Source organism: Sciurus carolinensis, chromosome 12 (assembly GCF_902686445.1).
Source record: "Sciurus carolinensis chromosome 12, mSciCar1.2, whole genome shotgun sequence".
Taxonomy (NCBI): domain Eukaryota; kingdom Metazoa; phylum Chordata; class Mammalia; order Rodentia; family Sciuridae; genus Sciurus; species Sciurus carolinensis.
This window is the reverse complement of record NC_062224.1, coordinates 18137536-18162499: the sequence shown is the minus strand read 5'-3', so window position 1 is coordinate 18162499 and position 24964 is coordinate 18137536. Positions and strand designations below refer to the sequence as shown.

At 42.1% G+C, this 24964-nt stretch overlaps 1 protein-coding gene across 1 annotated transcript in view; it reads right to left on the bottom strand.

The window, feature by feature from the left end:
- Positions 1–2374: 2374 nt before the first annotated feature.
- Echdc3 (enoyl-CoA hydratase domain containing 3) overlaps positions 2375–24964 on the bottom strand; it is a 57523-nt gene continuing 34933 nt past the window's right edge. Inside the window, exons 5-6 of the mRNA XM_047521113.1 lie at positions 22041–22149; positions 2375–2412 (exon numbers count right to left, since the gene is read on the bottom strand). Of these exons, the coding sequence (XP_047377069.1) occupies positions 2390–2412; positions 22041–22149 (132 nt within the window). The 3' untranslated portion in view covers positions 2375–2389. The remainder of the gene's footprint in view (positions 2413–22040; positions 22150–24964) is intronic.

The window sequence follows — 24964 nt, the reverse complement described above, 5'->3', positions numbered from 1 at the left end:
TTGAAACCAGAGGAGGATTATTCGGCAAATTTGTGCTGTGGAGAATTTTTTTTTTTTTTTTTAACTTGGTCACTTCAGGAAAGGACACAGAGCAAAATGAAAGCATATGTAATATATATTCCCTTAGTGCTCAGATAGTAAGAATCAACCCAGTAACATGTTAGGAGTATAAATTCCCACCTTCCTCCAAGTCTAGAGATTCTGCTGCAGCAGGTCTGGTGAGACATTTGAAGTGATCTAACACGAATAGTCCTGGAGAGCAATTTTGGCAAGCACTGAGAACAGACAGTACCTGAGCTACCAGATAAGAACAGTCCAGGGATTTAAATCCATTCTTGGAAACCCTTTAGGAGATATGGGTGCACATACTTGCTTTCGTTTTCTGCAATTTCCCTCTACAAAATTGTATGAAGTGAATACACAATAGTTCTCCAATCAGAACAAAATAGGGATTGAAGTCGGGAGCATTATACCCCAGCCATTTTTTTAAAAATTTTGAGTCAGGATCTCAGTAAGTTGCCAAAGTTGGTCTTGAACTTGTGATCCTCCTGCCTCAGCCTACTGAGCAGCTGGGATTTCAGACGTATACCACCATGTCTGTCTTAGATTATTTTTTTCCCCGAAATTAATGTTTTCTTACTTGAGGAGTGTCAGATCCATACCTCCCTGTGATACTCGAATATGAGTGAAATTATTTGCTCATTTTTCTCTATTCTCCTCTCCTGTCATTTTTGAGTATGCTCCCTTCAGGTCCCCATCCTGTTCAGACTTCAACCCTCCAGGGAAGCTTGCCATCCCTCAGAGCAGGCCAGCCAAGACGGGGCCATTGCTGGTACCACACTGCGTGGGACAAGCTCAGTTGCAGTAAGTCGCTGACTTCCTGGTAAGAAGCTGGGGTCCCCAGCGGAAAAGACGCAAGCTCATACTTGGGCCTCAAACTTGCTGCTCTCTCCAGGCTGGCTCTCTTCTTGCTATGCACCTCCTTCTCCTGCCTCTCATTATAGGTTCTCCATCTCCAGGACCTTTGCTGGCCCTTGTGGATGGGAGCACTTGGGTGTCACAGAACTGACGACCTCCAAGCAGAGTCCGTGGGCACATGGTGCAGCTTTGTGCTGGGGTGGGCGGCTGGACTAGAGCAGTAGCCTGGACTGATGGGCGGATCTCTACACACACACACACAGCAGTTCTGGGCTCTCACCTCAGTGAGAAAAAAAAAAACTCTTATCTTTCCTAAATGTAGTGATTCCTGAACAAGATGTGTTCTCTTCCTTACTTCCAGGTCATACATATGACATAGCTATGAGATATGATATGTATATATCATATAGGATCACATATGTATGAAATATATGACGCACCATATATTTGGTTAAAAATATATATGATACATCTTGCCACATCCATATAAAGTTGCTACTGGAGAAATTTTTGCCAAGGAAAGATCTTGAATTCCCAGGTTTCCTCCTTACTTACTAACAATTCTTTCTCATTGACCTTGATTCAAGAGCTCTCCATGCAAAGACTGAAACAGCTAAACCAAGATTAAAAAGCATCCTACTTACAGAAAATCCTCCCTCCCTCCCTTCTTTTCCTCCTTCCTTCCTTCCTCCTTCCCTTCTTTTCTCCCTTCCTTTCTTCCTTCCACAGGTCATGTCCTTACATACAGAGATGACAAGGTCCCAGTTCGCATGCAGCTTCTACTCCACTGTGACAAAGGAAGAGAGGGAGGGAGAAAGGAAAAAAAAGAAAGAAAAGGAGAAAGGAAAGAAAACCAGAGTTGTAGGTGCTATGAAGAGAATTCAGATAAGAGGATGGGATAGAGTGACCACATGACTTTTAGATTGGGTGACTAGGGAGCAGCTGTCTCTGATGAAATATCTGAGCTCTGAAATTAAAAAAAAAAAAAAAAAAAAAATCATTAACGCCAGCATCAGAAACAGGGAGTATTCAAGCAAGGGTGAGTGTGTTCAGGGAATATAAATTTAAGATCAGACCAAACAAAATATAATTAGCATTATAATTTTGTGCCTCCATCAAATGTTTTCAGAACTACTTGTTTCTATTATGCATATCTCTACAAGATGGATATTCAAGGTCAGAGTCAATGGTGGAGAAACAGCTCAGCAGCAAACACAACGGAGAATTGTTAAGCAGCTTAATGGAACAGTCAGTCCTGATTGAATTTCTTCCCTGTACAATTAGTTTGCCACCCTTCCTAGGCAGGAATCCTATGTCTTCCTATTCTCAGGGTAGGAAAGGAAGAAGGAGGAGGAGGATTAGGAGAAGGAGGGGAAGGTGGAGAGGGAGCAAACCAAACTCAAGATATCACCTCACCTCAAACAGAAATAACTTCTATTACTCACCAATTCCAGCAGAGAGGAGATTGCCATCAGGACATGAGGTCATTATATTCTGCATTAATTGGAGCAAAAGATCAGAGAAGAGGTGAGGTTTTGGAAAGAATACTCAAAGAACTCCACCCTTCCCCCTTGATTGTTCAGACAAAATTTAGTTAAATACTAAAAATATAACATCTATGAATTGTTTGACCAATTGTTTGACTGAATTGTGCCCCCCAGATTCCTATGTCTTAAATCCCCATGTGACTCTATTGGGAATGGGGCCGTTAGCTGGTAATTAAGATTAGGTGGGGTTCTAAGAGTGGAGCCCTGATCTAACACAACTGGTGTCCTTATAAGAGGAAAGACCCCGCAGATCTCTCCACCATATGCAGACACAAGATGGCGCACAAAGACGTGAGCTCTCAGCAGAACTCAGCCATGTCACCTTAGGCACCCGCTCTTGAAGTCAATGTCTGTGGTATTTTGTTATCACAGTCCCACCGACTAAGATACCACCCTACCTCTAAGTGGCACAGAGCATGCAAGGTGAAACGAGGGGAGCTTGATTTCCCCATCACCCCCAAAAATGTTGGAAAAGTAGCTAATGGATCAAGGTGGCTCAAGGGATAGGGTTAAAAAAAAAAGTCCATTTTTCCTGATTTGAAATTAAAGTGTTATTAAACTAAAAGTTCAGTCAATATATCTTAAATTTGTTGTTTTAATTTATACCAGGCCATTTGAAATGTTTGAGTGAATATGTGAAAATGATACTACTGACCCTAATAGACAAGTTTTGAACTTTAAGATTCTCCCTCCTGGTACTGAGGTTTGCTTTCTGTTTATCCAACCAAGATTGGAACTGTATCTAGTGGGTGTGTATCAGTAATACCCTCACCAAACAAACAAAAAAGTACAATTGTCAGGGACAAAGTTTGACTTTAGTGAATCCTAGGGACCATTGATTTCAGGAACTCCTTCCATTTAAATTTTTTTTTTTAAAATATTTATTTCTACTATTCAGCTGCAAAATAGAGAGGAATCCTGTCATTTTTGACATGGATGTAACAGGAAATCATTATGTCAAGTGAAATAAAGCAGGCATAGAAAGACAAGTACTGTGTGATCTTACTCATATGTGAAGTCTAAAAAAGTCAATCTCACAGAAGTGGACAATAGAGAGGAGCGGGCGGGAAAAGACTGATTAATGGGACCAAGATGCAGTTAGCAGCGAGAAGATAGGTGTGCCATTGCACAGTGGCCTGGCCACAGGGAACAAGAATACACAGTTCAGCTGGGCGTGGTGGGGCACCCCTGTAACCCCAGCAACTCAGGAGGCTGAGGCAGGAGGATTTCAAGTTCAAAGCCAGCCTCAGCAATTTAGTGAGCCACTTAGTAACTCAGCAAGACCCTGTCTCTAATAAAATATTAAAAAGGAGCTGGGGATGTGGTTCAGTGGTTAAGCAAGTACCTTAAAAAAAAAAAAAAGACACATTTCAAAGAGCTAGAAGATTTTGAATGTTTTCTCCATAAAGAATATATGTTTGAGAAGATAGATACACTTGTTTAAACATACAATGTATACATGTATTGAAACAGCACACAGGCACTCCATTAATATGTAGAAGTTTTGTGTCACTAAAAATTAAATTTAAATTTAAAAAAATATACACACACACATCTCCCCCAATCCCCACCCTGGGGATTGAACCCAGGGGTGCTTAACTACTGAGCTACACCCCCAGCCTTTTTTATTTTGAGACAGGTTCTCACTAAATTTGCTTAGGATCTTGCTAAATTGCTGAGACTGATTTTGAACTTGTGATCCTCCTGCCTCAGCCTCCAGAGTTGCTGGGATTACAGGTGTGTGCCACCATGCCCAGTTCTCAAAAATTATATTTTTATGACAACTTTCTTATGATTTTAAAAGAAATAGACATCGAAACATTTTGTGAGCCCATTAAAATATCATGAGCCCTCAGCACTGTTTCAGCCCTCGGCTTAATGAACAGGACCTCCTCACAGAGCTCAACTTCCTGTTCCTGGAGACTGAGTCCTGCTTCCATTACTTATTAGCTATGAGATTTGAGTACAGTCATTTAGTATTCTTCTCTATAAAAATGAGATGGGTCAGGTGCAATAGTGCCCACCTGTAATCCCAGCTACTTGGGAAGGCTGAGAGAAGAATCACAAGTTCAAGGCCAGTCTGGGCAACTTGGTGAGACCCTGTCTCAAAATAAAAATGGCTGGGCTGTAGCTCAGTGCTTGCTGAGCATGTATGAGGCCCTGGGTGCGATCCCTAGTACTACAAAGCCAAACCAAAGATGAATGTAACCAAACAGAATGGAGATACATCTTCCTTATTAGCAAGAAACGTGTTTGACTGGGAGGATGCTCTGATCAGCTTAGGTTGGGAGGGGCTGGAGCTATAAGCTGTCGGATGAGTGGTATAGGGTGAGCCGGAACTATAAATAAAAGAGATCCTCCTCACCCTCCAGAGGCTGGAGGCCCAGTAAAGGAATGTGGAGGTCAGGAACAGAGATGTCCAAATGTCCTAGTCATCTGTCACAAATACCTGAGGTCATATGCTCACGGAAAGGAAAGGTTTATTTTGGCTTATGGTTTTGGAGGCTTCAGTCCATGGTCTGTTGGCCCATTGCTTTGGGTCTGTGGTGAGGCAGCGCATCGTGGCTGAGTAAGCTGCTCAACCTCATGGTGTCCAGAAAGCAAAGAGAGAGGAAGGGGCAGGGTCCCAAAATCCCCTTCAAGGGATGACCCTCAGTGACCTAACTTCCTTCCACAGGCCCCGCCTCCTGAAGGTCTCACCACCTCCCTGCAGTGACCACTGGGATCCAAGCCTTTAACACGTGGGCCCGTAGGGGACACTTATCCACGGAATAGCCCTGGTGCAGGATCTTACTAAGAGACTTCCCTTCTGCTCTCTGGTCGTTCTCAGTAATGTACCCATTTCCCTCTGAAGTCTTTGCGAGCTGTCTCCTCTGTGCAGAGCTTCCAGAGACTGAGTTCTGCGCTGAGGTGAGCCTGGTTGCAGGGGTGTGGGAACTCTCCGCCCAGCACCCCAAAGCTCCAGCGAGCCTTGCCTTTGAGTACTGACAGCCCAAGGCAGGATTAAAGCTCGCTTCGGTGTCATTCAAGCCACCGGTACAAGGTTCCATAAATTCATGGTTCTGATGATCATGGAGGACAGTAATTCTCAACAGAGAGTGATTTTGCTTTCCTCTCCCAAGGGACATTTTCCAATGTCTGGGGACATTTTTTTGGTTGTCACAACTGGGGGCGCAGAGAGTGACTGGCATCAGTGGGTAGAATCAGGAATGACGTTCGCATTCTAGGGAGATCCAAGGCGTCAAGGGTGAGAAACCCGCTCTGGAGCCTTCCTTCTACTCATCCCAAGAGTGAAAATCAGAGATAAATTTACAGTACATTGCAAGGTCAGCTGGTTCTATTATTTAAAATAAGGTAAAGATAAGCAAACGATTATATTTATGAGCTTATCCCTCTCTATTGCCTCAGCTGAACTGACATCTAACTGACTTTTCTATATAACCTTCTAAATTAGTTACTTTTTTTCTCAGGATTAAAAAGCAAATGTGATTTCCCCAGAGTGACCAGAAGTTACACTGCTGGGATTTCTATGTAGCGCTAAACAACCATCGCCCTCTGCTGGAGACTTCTCTAACTGCGGCACTAGTGTGGAGAAAATCATTGAGAACGTCATTCTAATTTAAGGAAGTGTCTGGGGCCACGGACTCTTCCCTTTGAACATGATTTTCTACCTGATGGGGAGTACACTGGTTTACATGACCAATTTCTTTCTTATGTACTATCTTGGAAGTTTTGATGTTATTTGGTAGTAATTAAATATTTGTACCTTCTCTATCAGTACAGAATCAATTCGTGAAAGGATATCAAAGCTTAACAATAGAAACAAAAGCAAATCTATGATTTTTAAAAAGCTTTACTGGTACTTAAAAATAATAGTAAATTTGAAAAAAAATAGAAAACTAAAAGGAAGAAGAAAAATTCAGTCCCATTATCAGAAAAAAATGACTATGAACATTTTGGAATACATTATTTTTCTGTGAGAGTATGAAAATAAAAATGTTTTTGAAAATTATGTTTGGGCTGGGGGGTGTAGCTCAGTGGTACACTGTGTGCTTAGAACATGTCCTCTGGAGTATCCTAATCATGTCTCCACTTTATTACCAGCAGCTCTGGTTGCTTTGAGGGGCATGCAGAGGCCTTTTCCAGGGAAGGACCAGGTACTGACATTAGCTACCGCCCCTCAAAGACTGCCTCAGCCACAGGAAGCCACCTGGGCCAGGTGTGGCCCACACCTGTGGCTGGTGGAGGCAGAGGGTGATGCCTGGACATTTTGGCCAGGATGGGCTGCAGCTTTACCAGCTGCTGCTGGACTCCTGCCGAGGCCAGCTTCCTCTCTTGTCACCCACAGCTCATCACCTGAGGGCTCCTCTTGTCTGCATCCTGCCTACCTCCAGAGGTCTGCCTCCCAAGAACATATCCTGTGTGACCTTGACCACTACTTTTAGTTTTCCGAATGTGGTACTGAGTGCACAGGTTTTAAAATGTTTGAAAAGTAAGTCTTGCTCTCACCCTGACTCCCGTTCCACAGAGGTGAATGCCATTATCCATTTTATGTATCTTTCCAGGGTTAGGCTGGGTGTAGATAAACCTAGACATTGTGATAGTTAATTTTATGTGTCAACTTGACTTGGCCACAGGATGCCCAGGCAGCTGGTTAAACATTATTTCTGGGTGTGACTGTGAGGGTGTTTCTGGAAGGGATTAACATTTAATCAGCACACTGAGTAAATCAGATTGCCCTCCTCAGTGCGGGTAGGCATTCCACTCCATTGAGGGCCTGAGTAGAATAAAAATGTGGGAGAGAGGACCCCTCCCCCTTCCTCTGCCTCCTCCTCCTCCTTTCTTTCTCTCACTCTCACTCTCTTTCACTGTTCGAGCTAGGACATCCATCTTCTCCTGCCCTCAGAGCTCCTGGTTCTCAAACCTTCTGATCTGCACTGGACTCTATTCCATCAGCTCTCTGGATCTCAGACCTTTACACCACTGACTGTCCTGGGTCCTCAGTTTGCAGATGGTGGAGCCTCAGCCTACATAATCCCATGAGCCAATACCTTATCATAAACCTTATAAATACAGTTCTCCCTTAGTATCCATGGGAGACTGGTTCCAGGGACCCAGTAGACACCCAAACCTGTGGATGCTCAGGTTCCATATATGTAATGGTCTAGTATTTGCGAATAACATATGCACATCCTCCTGTGTACTTTAAATCATCTCTAGATTATGAGACCTACTACATATACACATTGTAAATGTTACATAAATAGTCGTTATACTATATGGTTTAAGAAATAATAAAAAGAAAAGAATTCTGTACATGTTCAGTACAGACCCATTTTTTCCTGAATAGTTGTGATCCACGGCTGATTGGACCCACGGGTGCAGAGCCCGTGGGTAGAGAGGCCCCAGAGTATACCCATCCCCTTAGTTCCCTTCCTTTGCGGGACCCCGATTGATGCAGAGACGTGAAACATTTTTAAAAAGTTTTGTTATGAAATGACCTAGGATTAACAGGAGAACTGCACAAGCGGCACACGAGTCCCTTTATCTCCATCCAGCTTCCCCAAGGGCAACAGCCACACCTCCATGTTCACCAGAGCTAAGAAACTGGCAGAGGTGCAGCTCCGTGAACCAGGCTATGGCAGGCTTGCCTCAGATCTCCAGCACCCTCCTCCTGGCGGGGCAGGGCCCCACTTCCCACCCTGCGTCGAGCACAGCACCTTCTTTCCATGGCTTCATGGCGCACCTTCCAGGCGTCCTGAAGTTTTTGTGCTTGTGCTGGAGCCGAAGCAAGAATTCTCCTCCTCCTCCTTCCCTTCCCCTTTCCCTCTCCTCCTCCTCCTCTGCTTCTTCTTCATCTTTTCCTTCTCTTCCTTCTCCTCCTCCTCCTCCTCCTCTTCCCCTCCTCCTCCTCCTCTTCCCTTCCTCCTCCTCCTCCTCCTTCTCTTTCATCTCCTCCTCCTCCCCTTCCTCCTCCTCCCCTTCCCCTCTTCTCCTCCTCTTCTCCTCCTCCTCTTCCTCCTTCTTCTTCTCCTCTTTCTCCCCCCTCCTCCTCTTCTCCTCCTCCTCCTCCTCCTCCTCCTCCTTCTTCTTCCTCCTCCTCCTCCTCCTCCTCTTCTTCTTCTTTTTCTTCTCCTTTTCCTTCTCCTCCTCCTTCTCTCCCTCCTCCTCCTCCTCCCCTTCCATTCTCCTCCTCCTCCTCTTTTCTTCCTCCTCTTCTTCCTCCTTCTTCCTCTTCTTTCTCTTCTTCCTCTTTTTTTTTTTTTAATATAAATTCCCCCCAGTTCACATTTTTTGTCAAGTTCTTTCTCAATTTCCGATTCTCTCCACACAGGGTGTGACCATCTTTAAGCGTGGTGATTCATGTCACCAGTCTCTCCCCTTCAGAGCTGTGCCCTTTCATCTGCAGGGATAGCTTGGACTCGACCTAAACAGGTATGTGCTGTCCAGTTTCCTTCTTCGAGCCTCTTGGACATCTCTCCTCAAGGTCAGAGAGGGCATGTGTCAAGTCTAGGAGTTTCAGTTTATTTCTGGGACATATCCCCTGAGGCTCCCTTTGTTAGGGCCGGTTACTCTCCAGCCTCATGCCCCTTGGCCACTGTGGGACTTCAATTTGCCATTATTTGTGGAATTCCTGTCGCCCCTTCCTGGGCTGTTATGGTCATGGGTCCTCGTGGACACTGCATGATTGCTATACACACTATTGTGCTCCATTACTGTCCATGCTTTCCCCTCGTGATCTATAAGCTGATTGGTTGTTGTATGTAATGTAAGGCGCTTGCAAGAGCGGCCCGCGGCTGCTGGCCAGCCAGAAGAAGCAGACTGCAGAAAATAAAGAACTTGCCCTGATCCGGTTTCGTGTTTCTCTGCGGGCAGGGGAGCGATAGATGGTGCCGAAACACCCGGAACGAGAAAAAATATAAGGGTAAGTTCACATAAGTTTTCAAATCAAGAAAAATTAGTTTGAGAGTTCAAAAGGTGAGACGTCTCGAGGTTCGCGGGCAGCGCACAATTCATTACAGGAGGTTCCCCAGCAGAGGGACAATTCATTACAGGAGGTTCCCCAGCAGAGGGACAATTCATTACAGGAGGTTCCCCAGCAGAGGGACAATTCATTACAGGAGGTTCCCCAGCAGAGGGACAATTCATTACAGGAGGTTCCCCAGCAGAGGGACAATTCATTACAGGAGGTTCCCCAACAGAGGGACAATTCATTACAGGAGGTTCCCCAGCAGAGGGACAATTCATTACAGGAGGTTCCCCAGCAGAGGGACAATTCATCACAGGAGGTTCCCCAGCGGAGGGACAATTCATCATAAGAGGTTCCCCAGAGGAGGGACGATTCATCATAAAAGGTTCCCCGTGGGAGGGACGATTCAAGTGGTACCAAACTGTGTGCGTGTGTGAGTGAGCGTGTGTGCGTGCGCGCGCCTGTCTTTTGTTTTGTGTTTAAACTAGTAAACTACCTCGTAGTCATGGGAACGGATCTGTCTAAGATTAGAATGCAGCGGCCTCTTAGAGAACTTTTAAAAAAAAAATCACGGAACACCATTGAAGGCAAACACGGCCTTCAAGTTCCTAGATACTGTAGAGAAAGTCTCTCCGTGGTTTTTAGACGAGGGATTATTAAATCTTCCTCAGTGGGAACAGCTAGAGGATCTGCGTGACGCGGAGAGACGCGAGCCTTTGCCAATGGGAACTCTGGCAATATGGTCACTTGTTAATAATCTTGTTTGATGCAGCAAGGTAAATCAAAAAACCCTTTTAGGGATTTAAAGGGGCCTTTAGAAGAAGGAAGTCAGATCTTAGAAGAAATTAAAGAGGAACGATCATGTTCTCAGTCTTCAAAAAGAGTGGGAACATAATATAGTAGCCATAGTCCCCACAAGTATGGGAGATAATTGTTTCATGATTTTCTGCATTCAAACCTAATCTGATTTCTCAACCAGGTAAAAAAGGGTTAAAAAGTCCTGGGTGATCCTCCCTCCCCCCTGCCTGGCCTTGTCAAAGCCTACAATGGATTATAAATTACAGCAGTCTCAGCGGGAAGGAGGAGGGGTAACCTAAAGAAAAGAAAAAAAAAAAAAAAAAAAAAAAAAAAAAGGGGTGTCCGTTTAAACTTAACTAACTTATTTTCTAGGATTCTTTGTTTGTTTGTTTTTCTTTAATGCTGTATTTTGAGCTCATAATTTTGATCCTACATACCTAGGTTAATGATTTTTTTCTTTTTGATCAGTTCTATTTTTTATTCAACTGAAGTTTTTAAACATCTGTTCATTGCAATGAACATTACCTATAAAGTTACAAGGCCTTTGATTTTATGTTATCTGTATGTCGTGCTGTCTAATGTCATGTTTTGTCAAAACTGAGTGCTCTTAAAATTAAAATTTAAAAATGGATCCAAATACTTTTATTCACGTGATTTAAAAAGGTTCAATTTAAATTGGGTAAACTAATAAAAGTAAAATATCTTTGAAAATAACTTACAAGTCTCCAGGTGGTCAAACTAATGAAATGTTAATGTTAAACAATGTCTAATATCAATTGCTTCTAGGACTTTTCTTCAGCAGGAAAGAGGCAACGGATCCTGTTCAGGACACTTGTCTGATATCTTGGTTTTATAAAATAAATAAATTGGAGTTAACATGTATGGGATTACTCAAATGTGTTTGTAGAGACGTCTGGTAATTTACAAAGTTAAAATGCTAATTGTTAATAACATCAGTACTTTTAACTTCTTAAATTACATGGGGTATCATACTTAAACATTCTTGGTGTTTTCATAGGTTGGTAAATAAAAAGAAAAAGGAAATGTTTCTGAGTAAGAAAGTCTGTGTGTAAGTAAAGGACAAGTTTCAACAAGTCTCTTAAGTTTATTCTTTAGAACAATTAGTCTTAAAAATTGGGGTGTATACAATTATGGTTAAACAACTGTTAAAGTATTGTACTGTGTTACAGAGTCTAAATTTTTCTTTAAAAACTAAATTTGGTAAGAAAAAAAAGGTGTCAAGGTAATTGTGAAATGGTTTCTAGTTGTATATTAAATGTGTTCATATTTTTCAGGTATACAAGTTTTAAAGCAGGAAATTTATCAAGCTGCCTATTCTCCAGATAAACTTGTCTGTAATGGTAATTTTAAGCTTATAAAGAGTAAATTTCATTGGGGATTAATTTCTATATTTAGTGTTCTACTAGAGGACCTGTTATCAATAGGGTATATGTAAAATTGGTTATTTTACACTGAGATAAAAATTTCAATGTAAATGTATTTCTAAACATTAGAGCCTGACTTTGTTAAAGGTTAATTTGTGAAACATGAAAATATTTTGCCACTTTGACACACAAAAGGAAAGTTAAAAGCTCTCTCAGCCTTTCTTTGATTCATGTTTTAGATACAATGTTAAATTGTGTTAATTATAAAGTTTGTATAGACTCAGGAAACAGTATATGTAAACTACTTAATGATATTAAGGAAAAAGCAAAGATCAACATCAGAATTAGAACACTTAAGATCTATAAAGAGTCACGCCTTACCTGAGATAAGGCTCTGCCTCCCACCTTACTACATGTTAGAGTGACTCCAAAATAAGTCAGACTTCAGCTTATTTAAAGTTATAATCAAAAGATTGGTTTTTGTTGTAAAATTACTATGATCTCAAATAGGAAATATAATGTGGTTCTCAGTCAAAATTCAAGATAGCTATTATACAAGCAGAATATATTTTTACTCTTGCTAATTTCATTTTGTAAAACTGTTACCTGTTAATGTTTTACAAAAGTAGCTGCTTCAAAAACACGCAACCTAGGTAACTTATGATAATAAGCCATCACCTATAAAACAGATAGTGGTAACTTCCAGAACTAATACAGACTCCAGTTAGATAAAAGGGTAAATAACTGTAAAGTTATGAACATTAAAGTTAAAGCCCACTACTCTCACTCTATGACTGTAAAACTGGCTTGCTGAATGATTAAGATCAACTTAGAGATTGGAATTAAATACAGAAGGCAAGATAGGCCAGTATTTGGATCTTTTGCCCTCAGTCAGCCTGAACCCAGGGAATAAGAGGACTTCTCTAAGGAGTGCTGCAACTCTGGGTCACACAACCTCCTGATCAAGGAGATTGTTGAGACTAGAGGATCCTGGACACCCAGCAAAACAGTAAAAACCAAAATATAGCCATTTGGGCATTTAAAAGAAATAATAATTAAATGTAACTTAAGATGTACACTTATGTTAGTCCACTAGAATAAAGACTGGAAGCTACAAATGAAAGAAAGATTCTTCAGCAAAATGTGCCTGATAACAATCAAGAGAAACTGCCAGAGTCAGAAGTTTTTAGTCAGTTTAAGGCCTGCAGATCTTCCTAAGCTACACAGGTAGACTTAATCTATGTTTGCTCGTATGATTACCTAGCCCTAAGTAACAGAAATATAGAGCTCTCTACTAAACACAGGTTATACCAATAAAGGGATATTTTACACAATCAGATGACTTAAGTAGCTTAACTATATTTTTGGGATATCTATGACATTAAGAGTTAAATGTTGTGTTACATTCCTGATAACCTGGACTATGTTAAAGTTCCCAATAAAGGCCTTGTCCTTTCCAGCCTTTGCTAGGTCTAGTTATGGGAACAATTTCTCAGTTCTTCCACCTCCTGGTGAAAGATTGACTTCTGTCATTTTCATGATACTCAGTGGCATGTTCCAGATGCTGCAACATTACTTTGTACTAATTTCATTTCAGTACTCATGTCTTTTTGTTCTTCTATTATAGAAACACCCACCCCCAGATGACTTTACAACCTGCTCCTCCCCAACCAGACTTCTACCTTGGACCCCTCGATTGACCCGATTTTTAAAAAAGGAACTCCAAACTGCTTGCCCCTCACTGCCCCCTTTCAGCTTCGAAGCAGCCAGAACGACCGACGCCCCCTTTTCCTTGAAGCAGTTGGGAGTTCCTATAGCTAAAGCGGAGAATAAAGCCAGAATTAAGGACAGGTAGTTAGTGTAGAAATAGGGAATCGGGTCAATTCGAGGAAATAAAGCCATAAAGCCATCTGCCTTTGCAAATGTCAAGGATCTCCGGAGCCCATTGATTACCAAATTTACCTGCCTATAGGGGATGTAGGGTGCGCTCACTTCTCGGGACTTTCAAATATCAGCTTTCTCCCTGCCGGGAGAAGTCTGTATTATTCCCTTTAAACAATCCAAACTATGGTCCTTACTCAACAGTACCAAATGATTAAGCAAACTGATAACCGAGGCAGGATAGACAATGGGTATAAGATTCTCCATGATAAACAAAAAGGGGAATAAGAGGAGACCTTCAGGTCCCTAAAGATAACTTTCTCTTGTCTCTTTGTTGGGTTTTTTTTTTTTTAACTCTGGGTAATAAGGGTAACCGGTGCTTTACTGGAGCTGCGGCTCAGTTTGTGTGTTTCCACGGAATAAACTAACTTACAACCTCTTTTTAGTCTCTTAGGAGGAACAGTTCAACTAGTACAAAACAACTGCTTCTCTCAATTGTACTTCAGATTTGTGCTATCTCTCAATGTTAAAATGCTTCTAGGTTCCTGCTGGCAGAACTTAATGTGTGTTCCTACCTTCCTACCAGTCCCAGTCTCTGTACAGATGATGAATTGCCAGTATTGCTTTCCAGAAATAAGAGGGACTTTGGAATCACCGTAGCAGGTCATTACCACCATATTGCATCAGCAGCAGCAGCCGCCGCAGCAGCTGTAGCCTTGACGACATCAGTACAGTCAGCAACTAAGCTTAATGAAGTGGTCAGCAGACAGCTAATGCTCTGTCTACTCAACAAACAGTGGATCAACACCTAAAAGCAGGACTACTTTGGTGAACCAGCGTGTGGACTTACTTCAAGAACAAATGGACCTTATACAAGAACTGTTAAGCGTGGGGTGTATTTATCATCTGCCGGGACTGTGCGTTAACCTGTAGCTTTCATAATCTTAGTTATGCAGCAAATTTGTCTAAAATCATATCTACTCAGCTACGTGCCAATTGGTCTTATAAATTTGATAATTACTGCCATTCTTAGATCACAAATTGTTAGCCTTAATTCTACTAGAGTTAATGTAGCCCCTATATCTGAAATGCAAAATTGGTTATCTTCTTCCTTCAGTTTTGTAAAGCAATTTGCATTTTTTTATGATTTTTTTTTTTTTTTTTGGCAGGAAGGGAGCATTGTGTGTGTTATGTCATTGCAATTGTCTTCCTCACACGCTTTATCATGCGTATACGCCAAGTTCATGCCAGAGATCGCATCATTTTCCATCAAGCCATGATGGCCTTAGAGGCTGGCAGCTCTCCTCAAGTCTGGCTGAGCATGCTGGATCGGTAGTCACAGACGGGTAAGGAAGGAGGTAACCGCGTACCGACCTAAGACAGGAGCTGTAGCATGCTCTACAGTTATCCGATGACGGTAAGGACGATGGTTGACCACTCCGCCTAAGACAGGCACGATCCCAAGCCAGCATTCTTTTAATAAATAAAAAAGGGGGAGCTGTCGGGGTAGCAGGCCCCCAGCCCTTCGGTGTGGCCAAGATGGCGCCTGGCAAGGTGCCAAGGAAGTGCTGAGAACAAAACCAGGTACCTCCAGCAGACTAATACTCTCTGCCAACAAGTGGCGTTTGTTACCTTAGCCTGGGTTTCACCCAGAAGTCAGAGCCTGAGACTCAGGTTTGCATGCAGTTAATTTATTCTAGAAGATGATCCCAAAGGACAGGAGTAAGTGACAGGGGAGGAGGACAGGTGACGCAAGGGTGTGGAATTGAGTCGGTCACTGCTGTGGGCAGCTGGGGCTCTTCCCTATGTGGCTGTCTAAGGAGCTTCATAAAACGACGACACCAGTCTTACCCACCTGCCCCTATTCCCTGGTGGCCAGGCTGTGCCTTCTTTCTTGGCTTTTGCCTTTGCTTTGGTGGAGCGGTTGGTGGCACAATGGCCTAGGGCACAGGGAGGGCAGCCTCTTGAGCTGCCTGACTGCAATGGCCTCTGTGCCTGTTACATAGTGGTCTTCTACGGTCCCCTCGCTGGATTCCCTTCTCCTCCTGGCTGGGTTGGACACCCCGTTTTCTGTACCCTATACTTTCCCCATTGGGGGGACATCCTCTGTTAGATTCCTGAACAAGGCAGGTGGGAGGTCATGGTCCTTAGAACCTGCATGCCCGGGAATGTCCTTATTCTACCCTCACATTTTCTGAGGAGGTTAGAAACCATATTCCTTTGTACTTTTGAATACATTATTGTTTCATTAATTCTGTTGTTAAGGCCAAAGTTACGATTCTCAAGCTTTTCCTCAAGTCCCATTCTCTCTCACTCTCCCCCTCTCTCCTTCCCTCCTTCCCTCCCTCCCTCCGTCTCCCTCTTTTTCTCCAGAAGCTTGGAGTCTCTTCTCTTTGTCTCAGTGTTCTGAAACTTCACGGTCATGTGATTGATGTGGGTCACTTTTTATTCCTGGTCTGGTCTGGCATCCTGAACCCTTTTAAACTGGAAACTGTCTCCCAGTTCTGGGAAAGTTGGTTAGATTATTTCATTACAGGCTTCTTCTCCCTTTTTTCCTCTGTTTTTTCTTTAGGAAATTTCTGTTACTCAATTGTTGGTTCTCTGGGTCTGGTACTTTAAAATATTTCTCTTCTTTTTTCATTTTCTATTGTTGGTGTTTCTGTTCCATTTTTCTAGGGAATTTCCCTCAATTTAAATCTAATTCCTCCACTGAGTTTATGCCCTATGTGCTCTTTTTGGTTCTCTTATGTTGCTTTCATATTCATATGAAATTGTAAGCAATAGATAATAATATGTGAAATACAGGGGCTCTTTAACATTTAACAGGGTCGTATTAATAAACACACCAGAAACTGAAAATATCACAAGTCAAAAATGCATGTAATATACCTAATACACCTAACCCACTGCAGACCATCCTACTTCAGCAACATAGTACCCTGGAGGCACTCTCCATGCGGACTGCTCCTCATGGTGATTACCTAGTGCACTGGGAGCTACAGCCTAGCATCTCAAGAGGGTATCCTACTATATACTACTAGCCTGGCGAAAAGTTGGAAATTCCAGCTATGATTTCTACTAAATGCCATTGTAAAGTCAGAAATTTTACTTTGAACAATCATAAGTCAGGGGCTAGCTGTATATATGATATATGATGCATCTATACATACGTGCATGTATGGACATGTTTATCAACCTGTTCTTGTTTCATGAATGGATTTTCTTGTTTCATATCTCTGAGACTATTACAGTTACTATTATAGTATAATACAGTTACTATTATAGTTAACCGTTAAAAAGTTTCCTTCTCTATGTGTGGTTTCTGTTTCTTCCAAACTGCTTTGTTTGTTTTGATACCTATAAGTGTCTGGCCACCTGTGGCTGACTGCTTATTGTTGAGACCATGTTCAGAATTCTTGGTTTGTACTTAATGACTTTACGTGTGTCCCTAGGGCCATTTGTAGGGAATCTGGATGATGGTATCTTTATGTCTTTCCTCTTGAACCACTTAGAATCCTCAAACTGTACACTATAGTTTAAATGTTAGTTGTACTTTTAGTAGGGTTATGGGAGAGAGCAAAATTAGATGTGTATTTCCAATTTGCTACTTTATCTGGACCCACCTTTCTTCTTCAAGGCTAACTCCATCTGCCCCCTGAGATTTCTCTCCTCTCTGGTGTTCCTCTCCTAATCCCATATCTTCATGTTTCTGAGGTTTAGAAAAGTGGTTTTTAAGGGTTTAGGTTAAAGTGGTAGTTGATATGGAAAATAACAAGCATGGGCAAATAACCAAGTTAAATAACTCTTGGTGTTTATTCCTGTGAAGTAATTTGTATAAAAGAACATGGAACAGTCTTGGTCTTTAGATATTTTTAAATTATGTCATGAGAAATTTGCTATCTTATTATAGCATGATCTCCAGTGCTGTGAGATCAAATGATCCACTTGAAATTACAAATATTTTGTATTGTCCCTTTGTAATACTGAAATAAAATTCAAAGATAATTACAACTTACCTTCACATGCACTTTTGAAAAATCCATATAATAATATGGGCACTGGATGCCATGCCCACCTGAATCTTTCTTCAGACCCAAGGGACCTTTTTCCTCGGCTTCCTGAAATAGCGATGCCCGACTGCTCATAGGCAGGCCTTTCTCTGAGAGTTGTCCCCAGCTGGAGGGAGCTTCTTTGACCAAGGCTATGCACTTCCTTCCTGGGGACAGTCCATATCCAGTTGTGGTGGCTCATATAGTTCATGAGCACAGTCGCAGCTCCGGAGATATTGCAGAATTGCCTGAAGCCTGAAGCCTTTGTCACAACTGCAACATGACTCAGTGTGTCCCTCTGCCCACTCTGGTGTCCTTCACCTACTATGGGTGCTGACACAGGGGCACTTCTCATTAAAGCTTTGACACATGCATCTCCAACTTGAGGCTCTACTTCCTTGGGAACCTGGCCTAAGAAAATGCCCTGTATAGGAGAACTAAAGGAAAGTACTACATAGTACTGTGTAATGCATGATATAATGTAGAATAAAATAATACACATTTCATTAGGTGTGGTGGTGCACCCTTATAATCTCACTACTCAGGAGGCTGAGGCAGGAGAATCACAAGTTCAAGGCCAGTCTGAGCAACTTAGCAAGACCTTCTCTCAAAATAAAAAACAAAAATGACTGAGGCTATAGCTGAGTGATAGAGCAGCCCTGGGTTCAATCTCCAGTGAGGTAAATAATAATAACCTGTGTCTATATGTAATCAATTGCACGTGACTACAGTAGAAGACAATGAAGTCATCAGATACTCATACCTCTATGTAGGATCACCAGCATAACAGTGAATGCAGGACTGTTGGCTTTACACTCTAGGTTTAGATAACTGTACGCAGGTTTTAGGGGACTCAAATGCTGTGTCATTACCTTTGGGGACATGATTTTCCAAATGGTAAACAACTCTTAGTAAAGTTCTACACAATGAGGACCCAAAGAATGATCTTCCAAAATACGCAAGCAATTCCTGGAACGTTCTGTGTACGGTACAGCTGAGCAAAAGTACATTGTGTTTATTTACAAAATGGAGTTACTCTCTAGGCTTAGATAACTGTACGCAGGTTTTCCACCTGCTGAATGTGCAGTCTTGTGGCATGGGGGACACTTCTGGGTTTGTAGAACTGCCTCATGCTTTGTAGGCACCTTACACTCCTGACCCTTGATCACTAAATGCTGCAGTGCCTCCTCTTCTTTTGTCCATGAAAAATGCTTCCACAAATTTCCAAAATGACCCCTAGCATTGACAGACCCCTAGAGAATTCCTGTTATCCCATCTGGTAGATAATAAAAACAGTGCCCTGGCGAGCATGGGCAGAATTGTAATCGGATGTTTTTAATGTGAATCTTCTTAGAAAAGAAAAAAAGAATGTCCCTTAAGGGACGGAAGCTGTGATTAAATTGGGTTCATGGACAGACCTCGACACCACAGGGCTGCGAAACCAATGTGGATAATATGTGATTATTACCTAATGTTTCTTGGGGAGAAAATAAATATCTTTGCCAAAAACTTATATCTTAAGGGTCCTACATCGTTCCTCTCTGACTTATAAAACAAAACTATTTTGAGTCTCTGTGGAGGGACTCCCCAGATCCTTGGCCAAAATTGCTTCCCAAAGAATGGTAATCACTTGAATGTCTCAGTGGTCTGAACAGGTAACCCTTTGGAGGATTTTGATCTGGGAGAGACCGACTTAATGGTGAACTATACTCAAGGAGTGGATAAGCAGCATTATCCTCCTTCAAAAATGAAATAAAACTGAATCTGGGATTCACTTCAATGCAGTCCAGGGAGGCTGGAGTTGTGGCCCAGTGGTAAAGCACTTTCTTAGACATGTGAGGCCCTGGGTTCGATCCTCAGCACCATATAAAAATAAATTGATAAAATTAAGGTATTGTGTCCATCTACAACTTAAAAAAAAAATTTAAAAAAACACAACAGTCCAGAGAATGGGGAGGAGTGGGTATGAAGATGAACCAAGACTGGCCGTGAATGGATCATTAAAGTGGGTCACGAGAACGTAGTAGTTACTACACTCTCTTTAAGCTTTCATATGTTTGAAGTTGTTCATAATAAACATCTTTTCAAAGGTGCCATTCTGAATTTAATTTATGTGCCTGCTGTCTGGGAAGGTGAAAGAGGGTATATTAAGGTTGGTACTGATGTTCAGGAATGATAGAAACTTTAGGAATCATCTCCAAATGCTTTCCCATGCCTTAAATGTTTTAAGACAGTGCTTTTGGGGATGAAATAAAGGAAACTGCCCATTAAAGAAAAAGGACGCCTTCTTTCCATACCTGCAAGCTCTGGACTTTTCCAAGGCAGACTTCTCATTTGCTATTAGAATCTATGTCTCTAAAAAGTAAGTCCTAGTCATTGTTTCACCAACAAGTTTCCCATCATTTATTTTTAAAAGAAACAGAACCAAACATGAAAGAGGTTTTTAAAGGAATGGAGAGGCCGGATACCAGGAGACATGGGATTCATTAGGGCCTGGCTGTTCCTCTAAATTCTCGGTGCGTGCCCGGGGCGACTGTCAACAGCAGGATTATCTGAGACTCTGCTGCTGCAAAGATGGATGGCTTCTAAGTGGACCTTCTTCTGCCCGGTGGCCAGGCTTGATATCGAGCAAAATAATGGTCAGAAGGAGCATCGCCAGGCCCCTAACGAGAAGCTGTTGACAGAAAAATGGCTCTAACATTCATCAAAAAGCCAATAAATGCCAAGAAGGGACTGGAAATGTAGCAACTAATAAATTCCTTCTCAGGGGGCCTCTGGTGGGGGGGTAGGGGGAGCTTGGGGACAGCACACCTGCTCAGCCTTTTTCCTGAGCATTGCCAAATAAACTTCCAGAAAGCCGACAACGTGACGGGTGACTTTCCCTGATGGCTTTAGGGGGATGTGAAGAGGGGACATCTCCTGCTTTTGATCAGAGGATCCTGTTTGCGGTGCCAGTACTGACTGCGTCTATATCTGAAGCCACTTAGCTGTCATGGCTGTGATATCCCAGCTTGTAAGTTAATTGAGAGCTGAGATCTCTTCTGGCTTGAAAAACCAGAGCTTTCCATGGATGATGTCATTTGCTCACTAAGGAGAGAAATGGGTTCTTCTTGATTCCTGTGGGACTTAGTGCCCACTAATGAGACTGGCTCATTCAGCAGCCAATCCCGTTGCTCTGTGGGATTGCTAATGCCTCTTTCTACTTTTTTGCTGAGGGAATGGGATGTTTACTGAGTGCTGAATACAATCAGCTTCTTGACTTGGGTTTCCTCCTGTGGCCACCCTGAATTAAGGGCTCGTGCGAAGGTGATTTCTTTGGAAAGTGACCACCCCGCTCAGCAGCACATGAGAGAGTGGGGTGAAGGATGCAGGGAAGGGAAGAACCAGCCAAATTCATATTAATAAGCAGGTCCCATAACTGGGTTCAGGTCTGGGTGACTTGAGAGGAAATGGGGAGTGACTGCTATGGGTACCAGGTTTCTTTTAGAGGCAATGAAAATGATCTAAAGTTGATTGTGGTACGTGATACAACTGTCAATAAACTAAGAACCATGGAATTGCTTACCTTTAGGAGTACATTCTGTGGTATGTGAATTACCCCTCACTAAAGCTATTATTTAAAAAAGTACCAGTAGTAGGGAATGGCCACTGGCTATGCAAACCAATGGTGTCTGCCATAAGGAACCTGGAGTCATGGAAGGAACAGAAATTTATTAACCTCAGAGCTGAAAGCCTAGCAATACAAGCCATGTGACATGGGATCAATGACAGGGTTTAACTTCAGTATCTTCTGTAAAAGGAGAATGAATGATATGACTTAAATATAAACAATGTAAGAAACTGTAGGTGAGTCTCAGTCATTGTGATGTCGGAGTCCAAGTGTTATTGAGCTTTAATTGGCACAGTGATTATGTGTGGCAGACATTAATAAATATTGACTAAATGGATGAGAACAGGCATGTTAAGAGACAGACCTCTGGTGTAGGAAAGAGTTGAAGGGGCAGGGAGTAGTTACTGATATGGGAGTTCAGATTGATTATCTTGTGAAATAATTATCAAATGCTTAGAATAATAACTCTGACAAAACTAATAACTGACATATTCTGATATAAGGGTTACATGAACAAATTTACCATTTCAACAGAGCCTACCAAGAGCAAATCTATTAGGTTCTTGACTCCTTTCCAACCAACCATAATCTGTATATCTCTCTGTCTGAAGAATGTTTTATCCCTAGAAGTGTGAGCATCTGGAGACCCAAATATGTGTGAGCTATGCATTACATTTTTTAAAAACTCTAAAATCTCCCCAAATCTGATTCCATCCAGGTGGAGAGATGTAACCCCTAAGGTGCATCCTCCTAAATTTACCAAGATATTTACCAACTTCCCTGGATCTAAAACACCCCATCAGTTTATTTCATGTTCTGGCCCGCTATTTAACTTTCTTAAGACTGATTCAGAAAATATCGTTTGGGAGGTTAAAAACTCACCTATGTTATGTGGACTATGAAAGGAAACTGCCTGCTGGTCACATTTGACTGGACTTCGCAAGTCTTGCTGACGGTCAGCTTTGTGCCAGGCATTTCTTGGTTCTGAGAACTGAAACATGAATAAGGATTCACTGTGGCCCTGCAGGAACATGCGTTCTCATTGGAGAGCAGAGAGGATGGTCCACTAGACTGGGAATTAAAAATAATAATTCAGCTGGGCACGGTAGTGCATGCCTATAATCCCAGTGGCTTGGGGGGCTGAGACAGGAGCATCGTGAGTTCAAAGCCAGCCTCAGCAAAAGCGAGGCACTAAACAACTCAGTGAGACCCTGTCTCTAAATGAAATACAAAATAGGGCTGGGGATGTAGCTTAGTGGTTGAGTGCCCCTGAGTTCAATCCCCAGTACCCACCCCCCAAATAATAATAATTTAGTGTGCTTCTGGGACAATGGAAAGATCTCCAAGTTGAGTAGTCCAGTGGTTAGCTAAAAGCTAGTAAGAGGACAGGGGTTTATAGCCTGGCATGGTGATTATAAACCCATGCTTAGAAAACTGCTGCCTGGATTTCAAAGGCCAGCCCTGTCCCTTCTTCACTGTGTACTGATGGGACTCACTTTAACATCTTTAGTGTGTTGTCTGTAAATTGGCGCTAATTAAGCCTACATCCTATCCTAAAGCTTTTGTGAGGATTAATGTTAGAATATCTGTAGAATGCTTAAAATATTGCCAGGCACAGAGCAATTACTACATACACTTAGAAGTTCGTAGTATCTAAATCACATTCCACCTTGACCAACACATTTGTTGCTTTTTTCTAAATTCCCAGAAATTTCTAATGCTAGGAATTACCATTTTAACATACATTTTGATAAAGAAAATATTTAAAACGTACAACATAAAAGTTTTCTTGAAGGTGTAAAAAATACTTGCAATTTTTTTTAGGATCTGTGTGTAAACATTTTGGGAAAGGGCAGGGAGATCCAAAAGAAATAGTAACATCACTGTGAAACTGACGAGGACATCAGAAGACGGACACAAGGGGAAAATAAGCCTTATAACATTGGGCTCACTCAACTCCCAGTTTCTGGCTCCCTATTTCCCTGGGGAATGGCCACCATTCTTATACTGGTCAAATGGAGTGGGCCCGATATTACATCCAAAGGGCACTACAGGCTCAGCAGAGAAGGCCTGCTAGCTTTTCATGGGCCTCTAGGACATGAAAAAATAGATTCTGAGTTCCAAAATATAAAAGAAAAAGCCTTGTAAGATTAAAATATAATCTCCATTTATTTATTTGCAGTTCTGAGGATTGAACCCAGGGCCTTACACATGCTTGGCAAGTGCTTTAACACTGAATTACATCCCCAGCCCTTTTTCTTTTTTTAATTTATTTTTTAGTTGTATGTGGATACAATGGCTTTATTTTATTTATTTTTATGTGGTGCTGAGGATCAAACCCAGTGCCTCATGCATGCTAGGCAAGCGCTCTACCACTGAGCTACAACTGCAGCCCTTAGTTTTTCTTTTGAGACAAGTTCTCACCAAGTTGCTCAAGCTATCCTTGAACTTGAAATCCTCCTGCCTCAGCCTCCTGAGTAGCTATGATTACAGGCATGAGCCACCATGCCCAGCTTAATATTTTCTTAAATATCTACAAAATACAACATGTGGACTTCAATAATATTGAATTTAACAATTTAACTCTTCTCTTGTATACTTGATTGCCAAGTGTTTTAGTCAGCCATTTTCACCGTCGTGGTGAAAGGGCTTGACTGGAACAACTGTAGAGGAAGAAAGGTTTATTTAGGGGTTCACGGTTTCAGAGGTCTCCATCCATAGGCAGCAGGTGCATTCCTTGGGGCTCAAGGTGAGGCAGGACCTCATCGCTGAAGAGTGTGGCAGAGGGAACCAGAGCACACGATGATCAGAAAGCAGAGAGATTGGTGCCCACCTGCCAGATACAAATATATAGCCAAAGCCACACCCCAATTCCCACTTCCTCCAGCCACACTCTACCACTTCAGTTACCACTCAGTTAATCCCTATCAGGGGATTAATTCACTGACTGGGTCAGGACTTTCACAACCCAATTTCTCCTCTGAACCTTCCTGCATTGTCTCACACGTGAACTTTTGGGGGACACCTCCCATCCAAACCATAACACCAAGGCATAACAATCTTTAATCAAATACTTTAAAATAATTAAAAATCAAATTATTAATCCAGGCATGATGCCATACACCTGTAATCCTAGAAACTTGGGAGGGTGAGGCAGGAAGATCATGAGTTCAAGGCCAGGCTGGGCAACTTAGTGAGACCCTGTCTAAAGACAAAAAATAAAAAGGGCTGGGGATGTAGCTCAGTGGTAAAGAGTCCCTGAATTCAATCCCCGGTACTCCTCTCAATCAATCAAATTATTCAATGCTTTCCTCTAAACATAATAATTAAGTGTGGGATCTGGGTGCATTCTGATGCACATTAAAATGTGATAGGATAGGACCTTCAAAGCCATGAGCACCCAGGGCCTATGACAGTGGCAAGAACTTCCACCGACATAGTAAGATTTTAAAGGAATCCTGGGTGCCTTGAAGTCTTTACATTCTTTTTTTTAAATTTATTTACTTGACTTTATTGTACATAATATCTCATGTGGTTGGTCCCAGTGTTCACACTGACTTGAGGGAGATGTTTTGGATTTCTATGCTCAGAGTTGTTCAGTTGCTGCTGCTGCTGTTGATTTGTTTTCTTTCAGGATCAAGGTGGGCACTTTCATATAAAATCTGATTTTTATTTCCTTCTCTGGCAATTCTTTCCTGGATTTTTTGCTTTGCATAATTATACCTAGAGGGAAACCAGCATCCTAAAGTCACCAAGATAAACCCTCCTATTCCAACATCATGTGATCTTCTAATTCTACTAGTTAA